Here is a 19,459-nt window from a genome sequence, read left to right as displayed (position 1 = left end):
TCTTACAAGTTAAAAAAAAAAAACAAAAAAAAATCTGTCCCTGCAGTAAAAATTAGTTGTGGTTTATCTTCCATTAGTGAGTGTGTGTAGTTGGTGACAAGAAAGACTGAGTCAGAATTATGAAAGATAAACTTCACTCTAGAAAATCCTCAAAAGGTTGAAATATCCTCACAACACCGGCAGGTTTTTGTAACTTCAATAGTTTTCTTAATCTATAACAACAGATCTCAACTTTTTTCTCACCTATATCTCATATTATTTATCTGAATCTGCAAAGTAACTTATCAAATACATGTAATGCAGTAAAAAGTAGAAGGATCAAGTATCAGTATCTCAAAGTTGTTCTCGAGTCCATGTACTCAGTTACTTCCCGCCACTGGTTTATGTAACTGTCCGTCTGAAACTATTCATTTGAGCATTAACAAGGATAAACGTTCACCCTGCTCCTGCGATATTCAAACATTCCCTCGTTTGTTCTTCTAGAGTATGTTTCCCCGCCGGTGAGCTCGTCCTGAATGTGATGAACTCTCAGTTGGTCTTTACCTCAGAGCCATTTCTTCATCCGTGATGTCCGTCTGCATCCTGCCGATCGCCGCCTCCTCTCGTTTCTCCTCTTCCTCTTTTGGATTCATCAGAGCCATCAGTTTCTGCGACAGACAATGAAAAGGGTGAGCGGCCCCACGTTTCAACGAAATGAGGTCACATTTATAGTTTGAGCCTGTTCATCTGCAGAGGCTTAAATGAGCCTCAGCGATAGTTTAGTGAGTCCACTGAAGCAAAGGAGGCGAGAAACCGAGACAAAGGTTGAAGGTGAGACCTCTGACAACATCACACGCAGACCGAACACTAGTGAACCGGTAACAGCCCATAATCAAAGGCTTAATACGCTGGTCTGACCACAATCATCGCACTTCAAATGGGGTTTTGTGTTCAGTTCTAACAAAAGAAATTTAGCTCCTGATTTGACTAAACGATTAAAGTGGCATTATCTTGCGTCTGTCTCACATCACAGCCTGGAAATGGACTTTTTTTAAAATTCAGAACAATTACTCAAATTTAATTTGTGAAGTACCAGGTTTGGATACGTGACCAGCTGCTTAGAATAACCATCGTCAACCTGCTCAGATACAACCAATCAGCTTCCTGACCACACACCAGCTTCACCGGCCTCCACCCGACATCAGTTGTACTGGTTTTGAAATAAAACCGTCTCGTCCCTCCCGGTAGCGCCCGGTCGGAGAGGTGCTTCCAAAGGGCTCCGGGATAAAGCTGTGGATACAAAAACACTTCAAAACGCTTCCGGAGCGTCGCGAAGAACTGGAAGCGCATGGCACCACCAGGTCCCTGCCAGGGTCGGGCCGTCCCTCCAAACTGGAAGACCGAGCCGGGAGGATACCGATCAGGGAAGCTACCGAGAGGCCAGGGACAACTCTGAGAGACCCACAAGTCTTTAAGGCTGCCACTGGTCGGTCTGCGCCCGTGACAACAACCTCACAAGCCTGCGAGGCAGGGCGAGGCCCCGTGCTAGGCGGGTGGAGACGGGCAGGCGGTTCACCGTCCGGCACGGCAACGAGCCGAAACCCACCGCCACGGACGCAACACGGTGGCTTAAGCATAGGAAGGCGACTGTAGTCAGAACCCCGCCGCTCATCGCTGCCCACCTCCAACAATTGTGCGAGAGCAATGGGCAGATATTCCCCAATCTAGGCGTCCAAAGCAGGCAGAGACGTATCCACACGGACTGAGCTCCAGTAACAGCTGCTGCCTTTTTGTCACCGGACTGTTGTGATGAAAAATGTGTAAATAAAGCTGGCAGAATATACTTTGGTTAATTTGGATATCAGGCTGCAGGATAAAACACGGGGGTATGACGACGTTCTACAGGCACTGTGTGTCTACGTTGCCGTCACACTGTCGCTCTGCACTGGTGGGGTTTCGGTCAGAGTTACGACCGACACACATCAGCCGTAAAGCCTGTAGCCAAAGTGACCTCAACCTCATCCTCGCTGGGTCCAGTAAAAACTACAACACTTTCAAAAAGCAGTAGCTGAAGTGAAAAAGGCATCGCTGTCACACGGGAGCCGGGAAGCTGGTATTGGGGCAACATCGCTTTCGTCGCATCTGCCCACAGCACAGTCTCTCGGAAATGAACGTGTATGCAGACAAATGTCAGTGAACATCGAGCAGAGAGCAGCGACCTGACAGAAGAACCACCGGAACTGGGACAAACCTCCACGTCTGGATTAAAACCCTTGAAGGACATGCGACCGTACTTCAGGTCTTCACAGGGCACAAAACTCCTCTCCTCTATGATCAGGTTCCTGAGAGGGGAGGGAGGAGAACATTAATATTAATGAGGGAAATTCAAAAAAGCTCGCACGGCAGCAGACCGACAGAAAAGTTACGACAACTGCCTGGAAAATCGATCGAGTCGTTTTTTTGAAACGTAAAAACACCAAACGTTTCATGATTCCATCTCCTCAGGTGTGAAGATTTTCTGATTCTTCTTCTAATTATTTGAAATAGTTGGAATCTATTTGGAACCATTTTGAAGTTTGGACAAAACAAACATTGTTGACGGTTTCACTTTGGGCTCGATTAATTGTGACAGCATTTCTCAATATTTTCTGAATTTTTACAGACCAAACAAACAAACTATCAGCAGATTAATCAATAATGCAAATAATCATTAGTTGCATTGGGTTTGGATTTCCATATTAAATAGTTGAAAATGAGCTGCACCTGAACCAACGACAAAAGTACAGTTTTACAGGCATTGAGTACTTTTACTTTAGATATTTTCCTGATCGTACTTTTACACTTTGACTTCAGGATCTGAATACTTTCTTCACTGCTGCCAGAAAATGCTGCTCGGATCAAGTTGAAACGCACAATTCTCTCCTGCGGATCCCTGCTCCCTACCCCTTACACAACAGCTGAGGCATTCACTCCTGGGTGGTGGGTTACAGCTCTGCTGAAATCACCTGCTGCCCTTGTTGTTCACAAAATGGTCCAAAGGTTTAACTTTCCCCAGGTGTGTAAGTTTGCCAGTTAACTTATCAAATTGAAAGGTGGGAGTTCTCTGTTGCAGGGCTGTAACGTATTGGAGCTGCTCCTATGAGGAAGCTGACACCCACTCTTTAGCTTTGAGCTCTGGCAGGTCCAGATACCAGTGCTCATCACTTATTATTCTCTTCTCGTCTTCTTCCAGCTGCTTCTTCGTCTCAGCATCCAGGCCTCTCTGCATGAACTGTGGAAACAGAGCATCACACTCTATTTTATGTCAACATTTTATCAGTATGGTTGTTTATCATGCACGAAACTGTCACCGTAACGCGGTAAAACCTATTCACCAAAATACACAGCGGAGACGGTGTCAGTGAGGGTTCTTGTTGACTTTGCTGGTTTTCTAGCTAAACTTTGATAGCTCAGTTATTCGCCGAATTGATTACTGGTTCAAACTTTACATTAAAATGTCTTAAGTTGACATTTGCCTAAGTCGGCGCTTTCAATGACACAGGGAATCAATTATTGTCTGATTTCTGAATGGAATTCGGCGCGGCGTCAGTCAGCTAACCTTCCGCCGCAGCTAACACACACGGCTGCTAACGTTTCTCATGTGTTAGCAGAGAATGCGTCACTTACCTTCATGCGCAGCAGGTTTTTGGAGAGTTTCACTGAGTCGTTGGCCATTGTTGACCGGTTCACAGAAAGGTGGGTGAAAGACAGCAGCTTCTGTTGGTTTGTTCGGAGGCTAAATGTCCGGCAAAACCACGCGAAGTTACAGTTACTGCTGCTGCTGCTACTGCTGCTACAACAGGCGGAAGCAGTCGAACGTCGAGCAACATGTGGCAGTCCGGCTAATCAGCGTCTGATATCATCGATGTCACCAAGCGCATAGATTATTTTTATTATTTTTTTTAAATATTATTATTATTATTATCTATTTGATATTTTTTGTCATTGTGGTCCGTGAGTAACTTATACAACACACTGTGTTTGTGAATAGTCAAATGATAAACTTGCTAATTCAACATCATGTCCACATTATGTCTAGTTTATGATTTCAGCTCAGGGACTGTAGAAGCATTTTCATCTGATTCAACACAAGTTACGTGGAAAGGATCAGCGTCAGAAAGCGATAGGGCAACATGTCAAGGATCATTTAAACTGAGGTGGTAATACGTCATCAGTCAGGTGGGTTGAGGTCACTGGCCGAGCTACGGGTCAACGCCCGGGGCAACATGCAGGGTAATTATACTGTGTATTTACCTGCCTGTGACAGTTAACAGTGACCCTCCTGCATCTTATACTATTTTCAAGGTGATGTGGTAATACTACTACATAGTTAGTATTTTGTCTATTATATTCTTCATAACATAACAACAACTGTGAGATTTATTTAAATTACTGTAGTGAACGGGCTTCTAGTCATTAAGTTTTCCACAATAATCAAAAATCAATGATATGATTTAAAGCTCCAGCTACTAAACGGACCTTGTAGTGAGACTGTTACTGTTGTAAAGCAAAGAAATGGGACAGAACCTCCTCTCAGTTCATTACATTTATTCTTCAGAGCAAACCCAACTGCCCCCCAGGGCACCCGGCATGTCATCGGGCCAAGTGTCGCTCAGGTTCGGAGGTTTTCCAAATACCGGAGTAAAGGTCGTTTGATCCTGCCGTGCAAGCGCTTTCAGTTTGATTTATTTCACCAGGATAATGGACTCAGTATCAAAGCTGCTTTTCAGGGATACATGTATTGAAAACCAACACTGGAAATGCACGAAACAGTAGTAACAGTCAGCAGAGTCTGTTGCTCATTTGCAGCACCGTCCAGGTTCCGGTTTAGGGTCGAAACATGTACGATACCGTGAGACGGTGTCAAATTAGTTGAGTTTAACAACCTGAAATTAATTAACTGGGCCTCAGCGTCGTCAGTGTCTCTGACATGTCCCGAACAAAAAGAACAAACACAGTGAAATATGTTCTTGGGTAATCTGAGAGTTTGGAGCAGTTGTACCATCACGTTGTTGAAACACGGTTTGTGTGTTGACCCATCTGTGTTGAAAATGCGGCAACAGCTTGACACACAGGTTCCTCTGCGGAGATGACAGCGCAGTTAACAAGCTGCACATACAGAAAAAGACATGAATGATCTGTGGGCATTCATATCAGATCAATCATTTAAACTGAAAAACTAGTATTTGGATCAAGTAGCTCCTTCAAACCAGAGTCACTGTGTCAGACACACATTTAATCTACATTTAGGTGGATACACAGTGAGCCTCAGATCAGACTCAGAATCAGCAGATGATCAGTATTAAATATTAAAGGACTCGGATCAGGACCGGAGCGAAACAATCTGATTGGGACACCCCGAGTGAAAATCCAGTTCTATGTTTTATCACTGAGCTCATGGTCGGCGATGGTGTTTTACTGGCTGCTTTTCGTTCAGAGACCTTCCTAATGTTCTGACACCTGCAGCGTGTAAACAGGAAGGACAGCGATGTCGTGCGGCGCAGCAGCAGCGTAACCTCCGAGCTCGGTGAGACGCAGAGAACTGGATTTCAGCTTTTCTGACGGAAACTGATCTCGATGAACTTCATGAAGCTTTGGGTTGCATCACGTCGGACGGAACGACTGTCCCGAATAAAGCTTCTTTTTTTATTTCAGCAGTGACACCGATGGCTCAGTTCCCGCAGCTCAGCTCCACAGTTTGCTGTTTTGTTAGTTCCTATACTGAGCACCTCATGGCTGGACAAAAATTTCCTGTGGGCCCCCACTGACCCCCCTCACCCACCGCCCACTGAATATCCAAGGCGTCAATGGGAACTTGGAGGCGTCCAGACCTCCTGTGCCGCAGCAATGCTTAGGAAGATGTTCTAGGTGACGACAATATAAACTAAAACGATACAACTAGGGTCTGAGAATTCGCTGGCAGTTTGGTCATCCAGCCGTGAAGCACCTGTGTGGTGCTCAGACAAACTCTTGGACCACCAGCTCCTTCAGAGAGCGGGTGGACACCTCTCCTCTCTCAGCGTCCCTCAGTGCAGTCAGCTCCTCCTGTAGCTGAGCAACAGGACGCTGCAGCTGGTAGCCCAAATCCACCAGCAGGTCTAAGAGAGAGGCCCTGTAGTGCTTGAGTCCGTACCGTCTGGCCGGAGGCAGAGCCCTCTCAGCAGTGGCGAAGGCCTGCTCTGGTTGCTCCAGGTCCCGGTAGCAGACGGCGAGGGCGGAGAGGGTGGGTACGATCAGGGTGGGGTTCTGCCACGGTAACAGTTTCTCCTCAATCCCTAAAATAATCTGCAGCTGCTGCACAGCCGGCTCAAACTGTCCCGCCCGCAGTAAACTCTGCGCTCGCTTCCGCTCCTGCTCCGTGAAAAATCTGGGGAAAAGGGGAGAATGTCGCACACAGCGGACGGCGTACAGCTCGGCTAAATAATCCTGGAGGGCCAGGCGGCGCTCTGCGATGATTTCGGGGGAGAAATTCCCGGTCAGCAGTTTGCGAGGGAGGACCACCTCCTCTAGCTCCTCGCTGAACTCCTCCAGCAGTTTGTGGTGGAGGCGGGAAAAGTCGCTGTAACGGCGCTCGACAGAGACACGGTGGGAGTCGAAGCTTCCGGAACGCATCACCACAACCTCGTAGACCTGGAAACAGCAAAACAAAACACAAAACCACGATTTAGTGGCGTCTCTCTAATATTCTGTCCGCGTCACGTTCGTAGATTTCTCTAGGCTTTAAAGTCCCATTAACCCGAGTAGCAAACTCACGATTCTGAGCATGGCAGAGACGCTGCAGGCCGAGAATGTACCTTCCTGGTTACACAGGTGTTGAAGTTAATGACATAAACTCCGTCTCCATATCTGTTCATCGGTGGTTTTACTGTGCAGGACACAGAGACGGGTACTCGTTCCGCTCCGTATTTAGGCTACAGCGTTTTTGTGGCTCAGTTGATTTTGCTTCATAGAGTCGATAACTTGGTGTTTTCTATGTTGTCATGCTTGCGAAGGCCTTCCCCGTCGAAATGTGGAGTTAGCTGGTGCAGTCAGCTAGTTTTTATTATTTATTATTTATCCGTTCATGCTGTAGTTCATTTATATGTAAGAGAACCAGTGTTCATGCATTTTTTTTCCAGAAAGTACCACTTCTATATGTATATTTACATGCAGACAGGTTTCACAGCGTCGTCGAGACGCATTCGACACGAGGAGTCGTTTTTGGGCCATAACCTGCAGGAATGGCCTCCAGGAGGAAGGCTGCCTGTCAGCTCAGAGAGCTGAAGCAGCTGTTAGCCGCCGAAACTGCAGGAATAAACGGCAGGTTAAAGGTCAGACGGCTCGCGCTGTCACTGTGAGTCTAACTCCGTCTCACGAAGAGTGTGAATGTCTCAGCTTCGAGTGGTGGCGGCTGATGGCAGATGGAAAAGGCACGTCATTGATACAGCTCGCTTGTAACTGTTAGGCGTCTTTTTTGGATCCGGTGTGGCTCCTCAATAACGCCGATTCAATCCTGGCACGTTTCTTCGGAGGGAATCTTTGCCTGTGTTCGCTGCAGTCATCACTAACATCCAGTGTCTGGGAGAGTTTGAGTACAGAGCAGGATTTTCATTCATGCTATTGTCAGAAACCTGTTGTATATACAGGATAGAAATCTACCAACCTGAGCAGGAGTAAGACAGCAGGAATGTCACGATAATGTTGAACTATTCCTTTAAAGCATGAGGCAGCAGGTTAACGGGGAGAGATCAGGACTGTGTAACGCATCTACAGGTTCAGAACTTCCTCCAATCTTCTAGGATTTGATCTAGAACCTGCTCTGGTCCGTCAGGCGTGTTATAGCTGATTTATTTTACCGTTCTGCAGGACGGCTGCATGATAAGGATCATTACTGAGCAGAGAGGGAGAGTCGGTCCCAGCGGCGACATGGGACGTGTGTGTGTGTGGTCCAGTGTCTCACCACGTGTTTAGACAGAACCCGGTCAACGATACGAGTCGATGGGATTTCAAACAGCAGCCTGACGGGTCGCTCTCTCTGCTTCACTGCCCTCAAGTTCTGCTGCAGCTCCTTAGTGGTCAAACTGGAACAACTGGGTGCGCCATCTACACACACACGCACAAAAAAACATTTAGACTGCACATAATGTAAACTGATCAAGTTTTCGGATATAAAACAATGATTGTCAGTTTTGGGCGTCAGCCCCTCAGAATCCGTAGAGCGCAGGTACCGAGAATGTGACACGGTCCCAACACACACACACACAAGACGACGTCCTACAGGGAACTATAGCAGTCACACCTGGGCACAGACCCCTCCTACATAGGGACCCAGACTTTAGCTCATCTCACGTCTTTGCCAGCTGCAACAGCGTGGCCGGTGTTGTGAACACTTTGTGAGTCTGTGTGTGTGATGGTCTCCGGTGCAACTGAGCTCTGGAACTTGCGAACCAGAAATATTAACGGTCACTTGTGCAACACCCTGTTGCACAGGCCTAGCAGGCTCAGGCCCAGGGGCCCAGGGGGCGAGGGGGCCCCTGGGCCTGAGCCTGCTAGGCCTGTGCAACAAGGTGTTGCCCAGTTTAAAAATCCAGTTGTAATCCATGTTTTTTTTATTCTAGCCTGAGCTCACGTGGTGTTTTTTTATAAATCAAGTTGTGCTTCATCAAATTAAGACAAACTAACTGACACAAAGAAAACCAGGAGCTACTGGCTGGTTTCTGGGTCTGGGCCACAGGGGCTCAACAGCACCGCAAAACCATATGTCCTATGGGTATTAGTTTAAAGACAGAACCTGGAGCAAAAGCTGTATCCATGTCAGTCGGGTCTGTGGCGTCCCTCTCTGGTTCTGCCACCACACCCAGACGACTGAGCTGCAACAAGGAGAACGTCAGGAGACACTCACAAGAAACCAAATTCATACACTCCTGTTTATCCTGCCACATCTTTACCCAGCGATTTGTGAGCTGCCATTCACCGACTCTGACTTTAGTTCACCTCAGCTCATGACTCACCGTCACTCCTGCTGTTCCACGTGGTTCAACGGGTCCAGAAGGTCAGAAGAAGCCTCAGTCCGTCCTGAAAACCCAGAGAAAACGTGCGTTGTTGTTGTGCTAAGAGGCGAGCAGAGAGAAAAGGAAGTTCCTCAGTGGATGGATTCATACCATCGAGCAAAAGTGAAAGAAAAAATGGGCGTAGCGGGAAGTGAAACTGAAGAGCAGCATGGTGGTAAACTGTGAGTCTGTGTTGGGCTTGTTGAACTTAGAGCAGTGTCAGCAGATTAGAGTCCATGTCCAGATCCACACTTTGGTTAAAAATGTGTGCCACAGAGCTCAGACTGTCGCAACAACAAATCTGGAAGTGAACAAAGTCTTTTTTAATGAGCGACCTACCTGACAGGACCTGAAGTCTTGAGTCTGATCTCAGGTGAAAACAAACTGATAAAAAGACTGACTCCAAACCACACATTTATGTAAAGGGACAATGTCTGATCTTCGTCCGGTGGAACTACTTAGCACTGGTCGCCACACCCGTGGACAGCCTGGTAGGCTCTATGACGACAGGCGTGGTGGACATCCACCTGAGGTGCCAAACACGGAACACAGCAATAAGAGTTCAGAACGCACGAGAACAAAGCAGAAATAACACGACAACATTACAGAAGAAGCATTGTTGAAACGTTGTCGTGTTTTCCACCTCAGGGCCACCGTACTCAACCAATCAGGATGGTAAACATCTCAAAATTATTTAAAAAAATAATCAATCAATAATCACCAGTCCCACTCAGAGGAAGTGCAGAGACAACAGCACATGAAGTATGTCGTCAATACCTACAATATCTAAAATCAAGATCAAAATATATCCCAAGGAGTTACATATTCTACCTGATGAAAAGTACATTTAAACAGAAAAATGTGACATTTCTCTGTCATCAGTCCCTAACAGCCACGATTGATATCATCCAGACCGTACAGCAACAGGAAACTGGACTCAAGATACGTCTACATTTACAAAAATGAGAAATGTTTTATTTCCTATTCTTGGTGTCTGAGCCTGACGTGTATTCATGGCTGTGGAGATCGGACTGGGATCCAGACTAAAGAAATGCTGAGGTTTCGGGGGGAACGTGCAGGCCTCCTTCCTTTGCATCCGTGCTGATTTCTAACAGACTCGCGCCTGTAATGAGAACCACTGTGTCGTCTGTTATTTTAAATGACACACAGTGAAGTATTGACAGACGTGTCGCCATCCCATGCAGTTCCTCTCTGCTCCTCTGGGTGGAGGCAGGAATCCTTTTCTCTGAGTGTTGGTTTTGTTCCTCGGCAGCGGAGAACTGTGGAACCCTGCAGGTCCTTAAACGTGCTGCTTTACACTGTGGCGGAACGTAGGCAGCGATAGTGAGTTGGACAACAATGAATTCTCCAGGGCCACATTTTGGACGTTCACTCCACACGGAAACAAATAGAAACCGACGCCTGCTTGAAAAGAGGAAACGAACCAAAACAAAGCAAAACTTATATCAGTTGACCTCTCGGGTCAAAGTAAACAGTAGGAGACCGACTCGGCTTTACCAGTCTTGAGGAATGCATCCAGGAGGCCGTTCTCTAATGTTAAAACTAAAACGCTAAGACACAGGTCTGAGATCACAGGCCAGTGAACCGATATAACTCTAGCTGTATATTCATTGGAGTAAAGGAGCTGCCTATAAAGAAAGACTCCAGTCTGGACAGGTAGAGGTGAACATGAGAGAGAAGCTGGAGCCGTTTTACCAGCAAGCTCACGTCTCTGGTTTGCTCTTGTTCTTCTGGAAGCGAGACATGTTCGTTTTGGTTCCTCTCTTGGCAAAGGTCTACGTAGAAAAAGAGATTTTCCTCTCAGCTAGACTTTTAAATAAAGGGGAAAAAACTCTTTTTCTAGATGGTTAAGCATGAATAAACTATGGTGCTGTTTTAAGGACTGTATGGTTCAGAGAGATGTGTATTAAGTCGATTAAAATATGCAAAGCGGGCAGATATTAGCTCTTGATAAATGTGTTTACGGTAACACTATGAATGTTTGAATCCTGCGACAGCATTAATAATACATGAGTCATAACGCAGTAACAGCCTGCCCGGTACTCTTCTCTTCACACTGGTGTCCATTTATGAAACAATCCTCAGTCTGTGAACATCAGCGTGTCTCATACAGAAAATAAGCACATAAACGAGCTCTTGTGATGGAAACAAAGGCATTTCTCTGAGGCCTTGTTGTTTTAACAAAGCAGGCTGGAGCTCGATGCATTTATTTATCGGTTTTGATCCATTTCTGTCAGTCCGTACCAGCTGGAGAACACAGGTCCCTGTTTGTTCTGAGGCTTTACAGTGGGACTCTGTCAGCTGACGGTCCAGACTCGACCCCCAACATGGAAAACAAAGTGATTTTAGGATTAATCAGTGTGGCTGGGTCCTTTAAGGCAGTGCTTTCCAGCCCTTTTGGCCCCTTCCTGCCAGCAGTCCGACCAACCGCTGACGTTACCTGCTCAGATCGTTTCATTTCCGTTTGTAAAGGCCTGATGAGGCGGAAATATCCAGTCGGTCGTAAAGCAAAAGACCAGAGCAAAGATCAGACCAAGGTGTTGATGTTTGGATTCTGCAAAACACTCACAGGTAGGTTGGTTACAATAAGGTTTCCAGTCAGTTAAATATAAGAAGCTGCTTTAAAGCGAGTTCGGCGTCACCTTCAGCTCCACAGACGTCGACGTATGTAGAAACGCACTTAAAAAAACACTCGTAATCTGGCAGCGGGGCCCAGGACTGCGGGTTTTGTCCCTCATCACTTGGACTGGGGTCTCTTTGACTCCAGTATGAACAGGAGGAATGTTTACAGCAAGAAAATAAGGTTCATACGAGCAAGTGAGTACTGTTTTAAGCCTGACTTGAAAAAATGCGAACCTCTCCTTTAACTGCAGGTCTGTGACGGGACACGGAGCCTGGAAGCTGGACCCGTCCGACCTGTACGCCTCGACGTTGGTGCCGGACATAAACCATGAATGGTCTAAAATGGAGACAGGTTCCTACACAGATACTGAGCTGAGAACCGTCAGGAGACATCAACCGTCAGTGTGGCAGAACTCATTGTTTTGTGAATCCTTGAGGCAACTCTGTCTCCTCGAAATCACATTTATGTCTCGCTGGTCTGTTTTCCCGTTGGTGACGAACAGCAGTCATAGGTCAGAGGTCAGGGTGGATGTTGTTTCAGACAGTTTGACTCCAGAGACCAGGTTCACATCCAGAGTCCCGTCTTTGGTTCAGGTTCGGGAAAGACGGTGGTTCTGGTTCCATGTAAATAAACAGGCTGTGTCTGAAGTCGCTGGGAACTTTCTCTGTATTAAGCCAGACCAGATTCTTTCCAGAACCTGAACCAAGTGCCGTGAGAGACCGGGACCATAAACCAGTTTAATGCTGGAGTCAGCAGCGGCTGATTCTGGTGTTTTTGACATAAAAAGATTTTTGGCAGAAAACAGATGAAATACGTCGTCTGTCTGCGAAAATTTCACTGATGCGTTCAGCGTCGACATTTCTGTGACTCGTCAGATGCAACAACCTTTCCTGTCCACAGGAAATAGAATCCAGTCGATGTTGTGTTTCCTTCAAAAGGAATTTGCTGTAGCAGCTCAGTTGTATACAAACATAATTCCTAGGATTCCGAGGAGTTACTTGAGGGCGTATCTGACCCCCGCTGGGCCGGGAGCCACGGGTTTAAAACTTTGATGTGCAGCAGCCACTATTCAGCCATGACTAACCGATGATGCATTCAATGTAAGAATCATTTCTTCTGTCGGTTAGAAACAATTTAAGGGTCATTTACCAGAGAAGTAGAAGGACTTGGATGGTCACAGACATATCGGCCTTTAATGAAATCACTGAATTTGTAAAATCACTTTTTTAACGTGGCATAGAGAAGATTATTATTTTTTTACGTCTTCTACATTCTAAAATTAGGTAAACAGTCAGAGTTTATCAAAGTTTCGTCAGTGGTCACGTCAGTGTGTCCATCGTGTGAACTTGCGGCAGCTTTTGACGAAATCAAAGGAATCTGGACGAATCTGACAAATGAGGTCGTAACGATGTAGAAAAGGTCAAATCAAATGTCAAAACCATCTGAGACTGATTGACGAAGAGACGAAGCATCTCTGTGTTTATGGAGACAGTTTATGACTAATGGATTCAGCAGCTTTCTGCCATCACGTGTCCTCTGATCAATAGTCAATCAGCCATACAGTTTATAAAGAAAGGTCGCTTTACAAGCGTGCAATAAACACGATCAATGACTCTTATCTAAAGGGACGCTTCCATTTTTGCTCTGGCCTACATGGATGCATTTATTATGTCTCTGCCTGCAGTTTTGAGGGTTTGTTCGTGGGGAAGATCAAATCGTTTGAGCTCAGTGACTGGATGTCTTCGTGGCATCAAGTTGGTCTGAAAATGCTGTTACGCTTTTCCAAAGATGGATAGCTGATGTAGCCAAACCACATGCTTTAATTTACATATTTATACAGTCACAAAAATTATTCACAAAGATTCGAGATTACTTCAAATTTCCAATCAGCGTCTGCTTTTTATTTCAGTTCAGGCTTGCTAACTGTCACTTTTTTGATAAGACTTTTCTGCCTTTTGTAGGTTTATGGGCACCACTGGGTGTAACGTCCACTGAACCCCCCCTCACTTTTAAGATTTCGGTTTGATTTTGTCATTTGAGTCTCTCTTCGGACTCTCCAGCTGCCAAAATCCAGAGGAGAGCAATTGTTGATGTGATCATCAAGTATCACTGAGTTCACTTATGATATTTTACCAGCAGCAGTGAGTGATCGCAGCCTTTTGTTTTGCCACTCAGGCTACATAGAAATTACTGCTCTACCCTATGACTGACCTGAGAGAAAGACCTGCCGACATTGCTCAGGGCTGTAAAATGACTATAAACTCCTCGGCACATTTTCCCATGAACAATAATTTATGTGTGTTGTTATTTGTAGTCAGAGCTCTGCGAGAGGGTGGAATGTGTGATGGATCCTCTTGGCCCTCGGGAGATGGAGGTGAACTGCTGCAGGGTTGATGACCTTGGAGATGGGAAAGGGACCAACGGAGCACGTAGCCAGCTTCCGTGACTGGGCCCCGAGTGGAGAACCGCACCTTTTGCCCTCCCGTGCATTCCCGTGCACCTTTGGGCATGAGAATGCAGCAGAGAACGGCTTTCCTCGGGTAACGGGCCAATGAGCAAAGGAGGGCTGAACGGACCTTAATCCGGGTCCGGAGGTAGCGGTGGATAATGTGTCGGACGGACGGCACACTGACCTCTTTCTCCCAGTCCAGAAAGAGCAGAGCATGGTAGCTGTGGGCACACTGGAGCTTGGAGAACCGGTCTATCCCAGTGAGAACGACTGTATTACCATCCGATGGTGGCAAACCCGTGATGAGGTCCAGCGAGATGTGGGACCAGGGCCAATGAGGGGTGGGCAGCGGCCACAGGAACCCAGCCAGGGCTTGGTGAGACACCTTGCCCTGGGAGCAGACGGGACGGCCAGCCACAAGACAGCTGTTAATGCTAAAGCTGGCTATGTGGCGAAAGCGTAAACTTGCATGTAGCGCCTTTAAATCAATCTGGCAAATAGCAAAATACGATAAGACAGGTTGGACAATTGGAAATATTCTGGAAACCCTACATCAAACCATTTTACTTTCCTTTAGAGAAGCCTGATCCTGTCTTCACTACAAACATCTCTGTGCTTCACTGTCTTATCTTTGACTGATGTCCGAGAATATTAATTGTAGATAAAAACAGAGATGACATTTTTCACCCCAATACAAGGTTGAAAGTGCTTTTCCGTCCCTGAGCAGTGTCTGCAGGTGGCGTCTGCGGTACCCGAGCTGGAGCACTGGGAGAAATGAAAATCAGTAGTGCAGTTGACTAACTCTTGGACCTGAACGTGAACCTCGGTGATGCAGTTTCCGTGCGCAGTAATAAAACTGACACACATGTTACTGGTATGAACTGGTATGATGTTAGATTCATGGTCTGAATGATCCCAGTCTGGACCCGCGTGCAACAGACTACACCAATAAGGCAGGTCAGCAGGTCTGCAGCCTGAGAGGCGAAACCCAGGGCAAGCTGAACACCCAAAGCACTTACTGCTGCCTGCTAAACCCGTCGCCGTGGCTCATGGTCATAACTGACTTTTTCTGATCTGGCCTGAACAAGAGAAGAACGTTTTAGAGATTTTAGTAAGAAAATGAAAAGTGAGGGAACAAAAAAGGAAACCGTTGAAATGAGGTCCATTTACGATGAAGATGAACTGACCTCTGGATGCTTGTTGTTCATTCCTCCTCCCCGTCTCATAACTCGTATTCTAATTTTTGGGTTGCGTTCAGGGACGTCCTTGCCTGAATGTGATGCACGGCACAGATAACCTCTCAGACCGACTGTGTGAACCGGTGATAAGGACAGAAAATATGAACCTTCGATGAATTTTGATGCCACCGTTGAATATTTTACAGCCCAGGTTGCTGTGTCTTCGTCTACTCTGATTAATATTTGGTTTCAGGATGACACGCGAGGATGCACGGCTCCTCTCCTCACAGGTAAATGATGAACTGCTCCAGCTGAAGACCGTAGTGTCTTATATTGCAGGTCTCTGATCGCGTTTGACGATAGCTGAAAGTCTCTGTGTCTGTCATTGTACACTGAGGGTTAAGGGATGGGCATGACTACCTCTCCCAAGTCCTACCTGCACGACAGGTATTAGCTGCACACCTTTCAATCGTATTTAGATTCTGCAGGTACTGCGCAGATGATGCTCGGGCTTTCGGGCTTTAGCCTGAGCCCATGTTACTTTTTCTGAACCCTGGTCGCTGTGGCCACAAGTGACGTTTACATTGTTTACATGATTTTAAGGGAGTGTATGGAAATGACTGGGGGAAGGTGGGGTCAGAAAAGGAGGGAGGGTGTCACACTTCTTTAGCTGAACTGGGAGTAGTTTAAATTGTTTGGGAGAGGAGGTGGTTTTTAATTTTTCACCACCACGATTTTTATATTTTTGTATTTTATCTATTTCAGTTTATTGAAAGATTTAATGTAAAAAGGCTGAACAGACGCATCAAACCAGTTGTGTCAGGACTATGCACCATGGATCATAAAGGTTCATTTTGCCACATGCAGCAGTCATGCCTCTGCGTCTGGGCTTTGATTCTAGTATTTGGTCTCTTTCACCTCTACTCTCTCTATCTCTATCCACCTACAGACATGATCTCTGGTGGCCAAGTCATATTTTATTTGCATGTTTATTTCTCTATTTGCTCCTTTATTTTTATTGTATGTATCTGGAGCCTTATTGGCTGTTTTTCTTCTCCTATTTTGGAGAAGAAAAAGTCAGATCCTAATAATAATGGTTCAAAAACAGAAACAAAAAAAGCATTCTACCCTCTTTAACGTAAATAGCATGGACAGACGAATTTGCTGGGCAGCTGCTGTATCAGACCGTGAACCGACCGTGAAGTGGCAGCGACGCTGTAGTATACTACGGGATCATGTTACTGGTGTGCTCATGTGTAAGCAACGTTTTACTGTCGCAGCTGACCGACGGGCTCACGTGTTAGATCCAGAGGCCTCCTGCGTCTGATAGGTTAGGCTCCCGTGGACTTTCCCTCCGGAGCAAAGTTTCTGTTCACATTCGGAGTTTCTCACTAAAACTCACCGTGTGAATCTAACACACTCGTTCAGCGAGTTTCCTTCCTAATAAAACATCTGTGTATTTTTACAGTGTCAGACTCCAGCATTGTTTGGCCTGGTTGAAAAGCCCAGTGGGATTTTCCTGGTCAGATAAAGTATTAAATAAAAATGGTTGCTTGCCAGCGGGCTGCCTCTCGTCTTCTTCTCTGCCCGCGTGGGGGCATTGCCGCGCTACTTTGCGCATTACTGCCCCCTGCGGATCAGTGGAGCGGCATGAAGCGGGATGTGAAGACCGCTAGTGGTCAGAAACTTCACAGGGAAGCTTCAGTGTGGTTCTCTGACAACACTTCTGGACTGAAATTCTGAAAGCAACATATGAACTCATATCAAGAGTGTTACATGTAAGATGTTCTGAAATGTATTTGAAAGCATCAAATACAAAATTTGAGTTGCATTCAATCTCTCTAGGACCTGGGGCTGGTTGGTCTGGACTCTGGGCTTCGCAGCCGAGATTTGTAACTTGCAAAGCACTTTTTTTCCAAATTCAAATCAGCTTTACTGATTGCCATCGCCAAAGCTAAAGTACGTATCGTTTATTAGGTCCACCTGTCGAAAACTGTGAGTCGGTCAGTCTGATCCAACAGTCCTGTGGTGAATCCTCCTTCATCAAGGTTCTAACGTTCAGTTCGGAGTTGATTCAACTGGATGATCGGTTTGGAGGATGGAGTTTGTGCTGCTGTTGACTTACCGGCAAGCGTTTCTGTTCTTATGTCTAATTTCATCACAACATTGGAAACATTAGAACCTTCATGAAGGAGGATTTATTGCAGAACTGCCGGATCAGACTGACCCAGTTGTAGGTGTACCCAATAAACTGGACACTGACACACTAAATACACACACGCAACATGAATCTCTCTGAAGCCCTGAGCTCGTCTGGTCCCTGCATTATGATCAGAGATGATGTGCGGCCGACAACAAAGCCATAATCACACTGTTTTCATCGGACACTGGGGCTCCATGGGGGTGGGACGGGGAGATTTTGGCCCCCGTCGCAGATTTGGCAGGTCTTCTTGTTATTGAATATTTCCATTGTCAGAGTAACAAAAGTGCGGTGATCACTGCTGAAATGCTCACAAAGGAAATGCCTTCTTGCAAACAACATGCTGAGCGCAGCAGTTTTGATGTGAAATATGCAATCATTAGAAAAGCACCTTTGTTTGCCAGCGATGAGTTTTTCTTTTTTTTTTTTTTTTTTAAGTAAGCTGCTGGGAGCATTGTGCGGCCTTTGTCATGTACCCTGAAAATACACACAACACCCCACACCTGACAACAATAAGGACAGGGAGCAGAGTGACTGCTCTAAGTGGATATCCAGGCTTTTCTGTTGCTGCAACATGACACAGTGCTGTGATATCGGGATGAGAACAATAACTTAGTTTAGTGTAGCTGGTTTAAAGTTTATCCCCGGACCCACAAGGCATTTGTTTCTGACTTCCCTCCTCTGTCTGTGGCTCTCAGCCCTGAGCCCGTTGGTTCCAACTGAAGACGTGAATCTTTAAAAACACCTCAAAAATATATAGTTTCATTTTCAAAAAAGTAAAACGGCCGCTCACTGTCGTTTTCAAACAAAAAACCGGACGAAACGGTGCTTTTGTCGGGGACTATTTTCAGCGGCGGATTAATCCACGTTTGGTGCTGTAGTGAGCATCTGGGGCAGCAGGACGGTGCGTGTGGGACTGAGTCAGAATAAACTACAGTGAGCTCAAAGACGATTTGGGTTGGAGGGACAAGGGGGACGTTGGTGAGGTTTATAAGCTGCATGAAGAGTTGGGGGTTGGATGAGTTAAACACAAATTGAAGGATAATTGAATTTATTTGAGCAAATCTACATTTTTTCTATATCTACGTTTTACAGTTTGACCTGCACCAGTGAGGGGCTTTTGTGGCACTTGGTCATTGTTATTTTAATGGTGATAGTGTGTGTGTGTGTGTGTGTGCAGCGGTGATTCACGTCTGTCTGTGGGAGATATCTATCTTTGAGAGGCTTTGTGCAGGTTTTGTTTCAGGCTTTAGTCGTCTGTGTGGAAGCTGAACACTCATCACTCTGACTGTGACGTTAGAGAGGACCGAGGCTCCAGCTGCCACGTATGAACACACAGCTCAGCTCAGACAACAACATCGGCTCGACGTGACGGCGGCACAACAAGAATTAGTGATACGCGTGTTTTAAATAGTGTAGTGGGGACATGATTATGTCACGGCACAGAGCAGAAAGCTCTGTTCCTCAGCACAATCCGTCATTCACCGCTCGTTTCATCCGTGTTTCAGACAAAATGAAGCGTGTTCCTGAGCTTTCCTCTCTATATTCTCAGACACATCAGCTCCACTACAGCAGCTGCTTCAAGAAACCGAAACCTTGTGATTTTATCAAAGTTATCAACGATTACTTTGTGAGCACAGAAAAAAACTACAGCCCCCGTGAAAATGTACCACCTCTGGTACTTAGGTCTTCGCACGTTGGTTTCGTCCATTGTAATAAAACTCACCAACGCTCTCCTCTAAAGCAGAAATCTCACCTTTGTGTCTCTGTCAAAGCGAGTTTTCTAGTGTGGCCTTCACCTCACTGTGGTTTGCCAAGCTGTAATGTTCTCGTCACTGCCCCCGGAGGTGGGAGGGCAGAAAAAAACCCACTGGTGCTTGAGTGGGAGAACCACAGCTGTAGGGGCTGGTTCTCCCAACAAGGGCAGCAGTAAACCCAGTC

At 46.2% G+C, this 19,459-nt stretch overlaps 2 protein-coding genes across 2 annotated transcripts in view; both read right to left on the bottom strand.

Moving 5' to 3' along the window:
- The window catches only part of mphosph6 (M-phase phosphoprotein 6), a 4,624-nt gene extending 765 nt beyond the window's left edge, over window positions 1-3,859 (bottom strand). Inside the window, exons 1-4 of the mRNA XM_040132015.1 lie at window positions 3,646-3,859; window positions 3,138-3,250; window positions 2,231-2,321; window positions 544-647 (exon numbers count right to left, since the gene is read on the bottom strand). Coding sequence (XP_039987949.1) covers window positions 544-647; window positions 2,231-2,321; window positions 3,138-3,250; window positions 3,646-3,693 — 356 coding nt within the window. The 5' untranslated portion in view covers window positions 3,694-3,859. The remainder of the gene's footprint in view (window positions 1-543; window positions 648-2,230; window positions 2,322-3,137; window positions 3,251-3,645) is intronic.
- Window positions 3,860-4,570: 711 nt separating this feature from the next.
- snx20 (sorting nexin 20) lies at window positions 4,571-19,350 on the bottom strand. Its single transcript, XM_040132173.1, has 5 exons — window positions 19,275-19,350; window positions 9,009-9,072; window positions 8,789-8,867; window positions 7,958-8,100; window positions 4,571-6,648 (listed from the first exon to the last, which is right to left on the bottom strand). The coding sequence occupies exons 3-5, from the start codon at window positions 8,808-8,810 to the stop codon at window positions 5,977-5,979; spliced, it is 837 nt and encodes a 278-aa protein (XP_039988107.1). The 5' UTR covers window positions 8,811-8,867; window positions 9,009-9,072; window positions 19,275-19,350; the 3' UTR covers window positions 4,571-5,976.
- Window positions 19,351-19,459: the final 109 nt, after the last annotated feature.

The sequence above is a fragment of the Xiphias gladius genome, chromosome 8 (assembly GCF_016859285.1).
Source record: "Xiphias gladius isolate SHS-SW01 ecotype Sanya breed wild chromosome 8, ASM1685928v1, whole genome shotgun sequence".
NCBI classification, from domain to species: domain Eukaryota; kingdom Metazoa; phylum Chordata; class Actinopteri; order Istiophoriformes; family Xiphiidae; genus Xiphias; species Xiphias gladius.
This window is presented reverse-complemented; position numbering and strand designations above follow the sequence as displayed.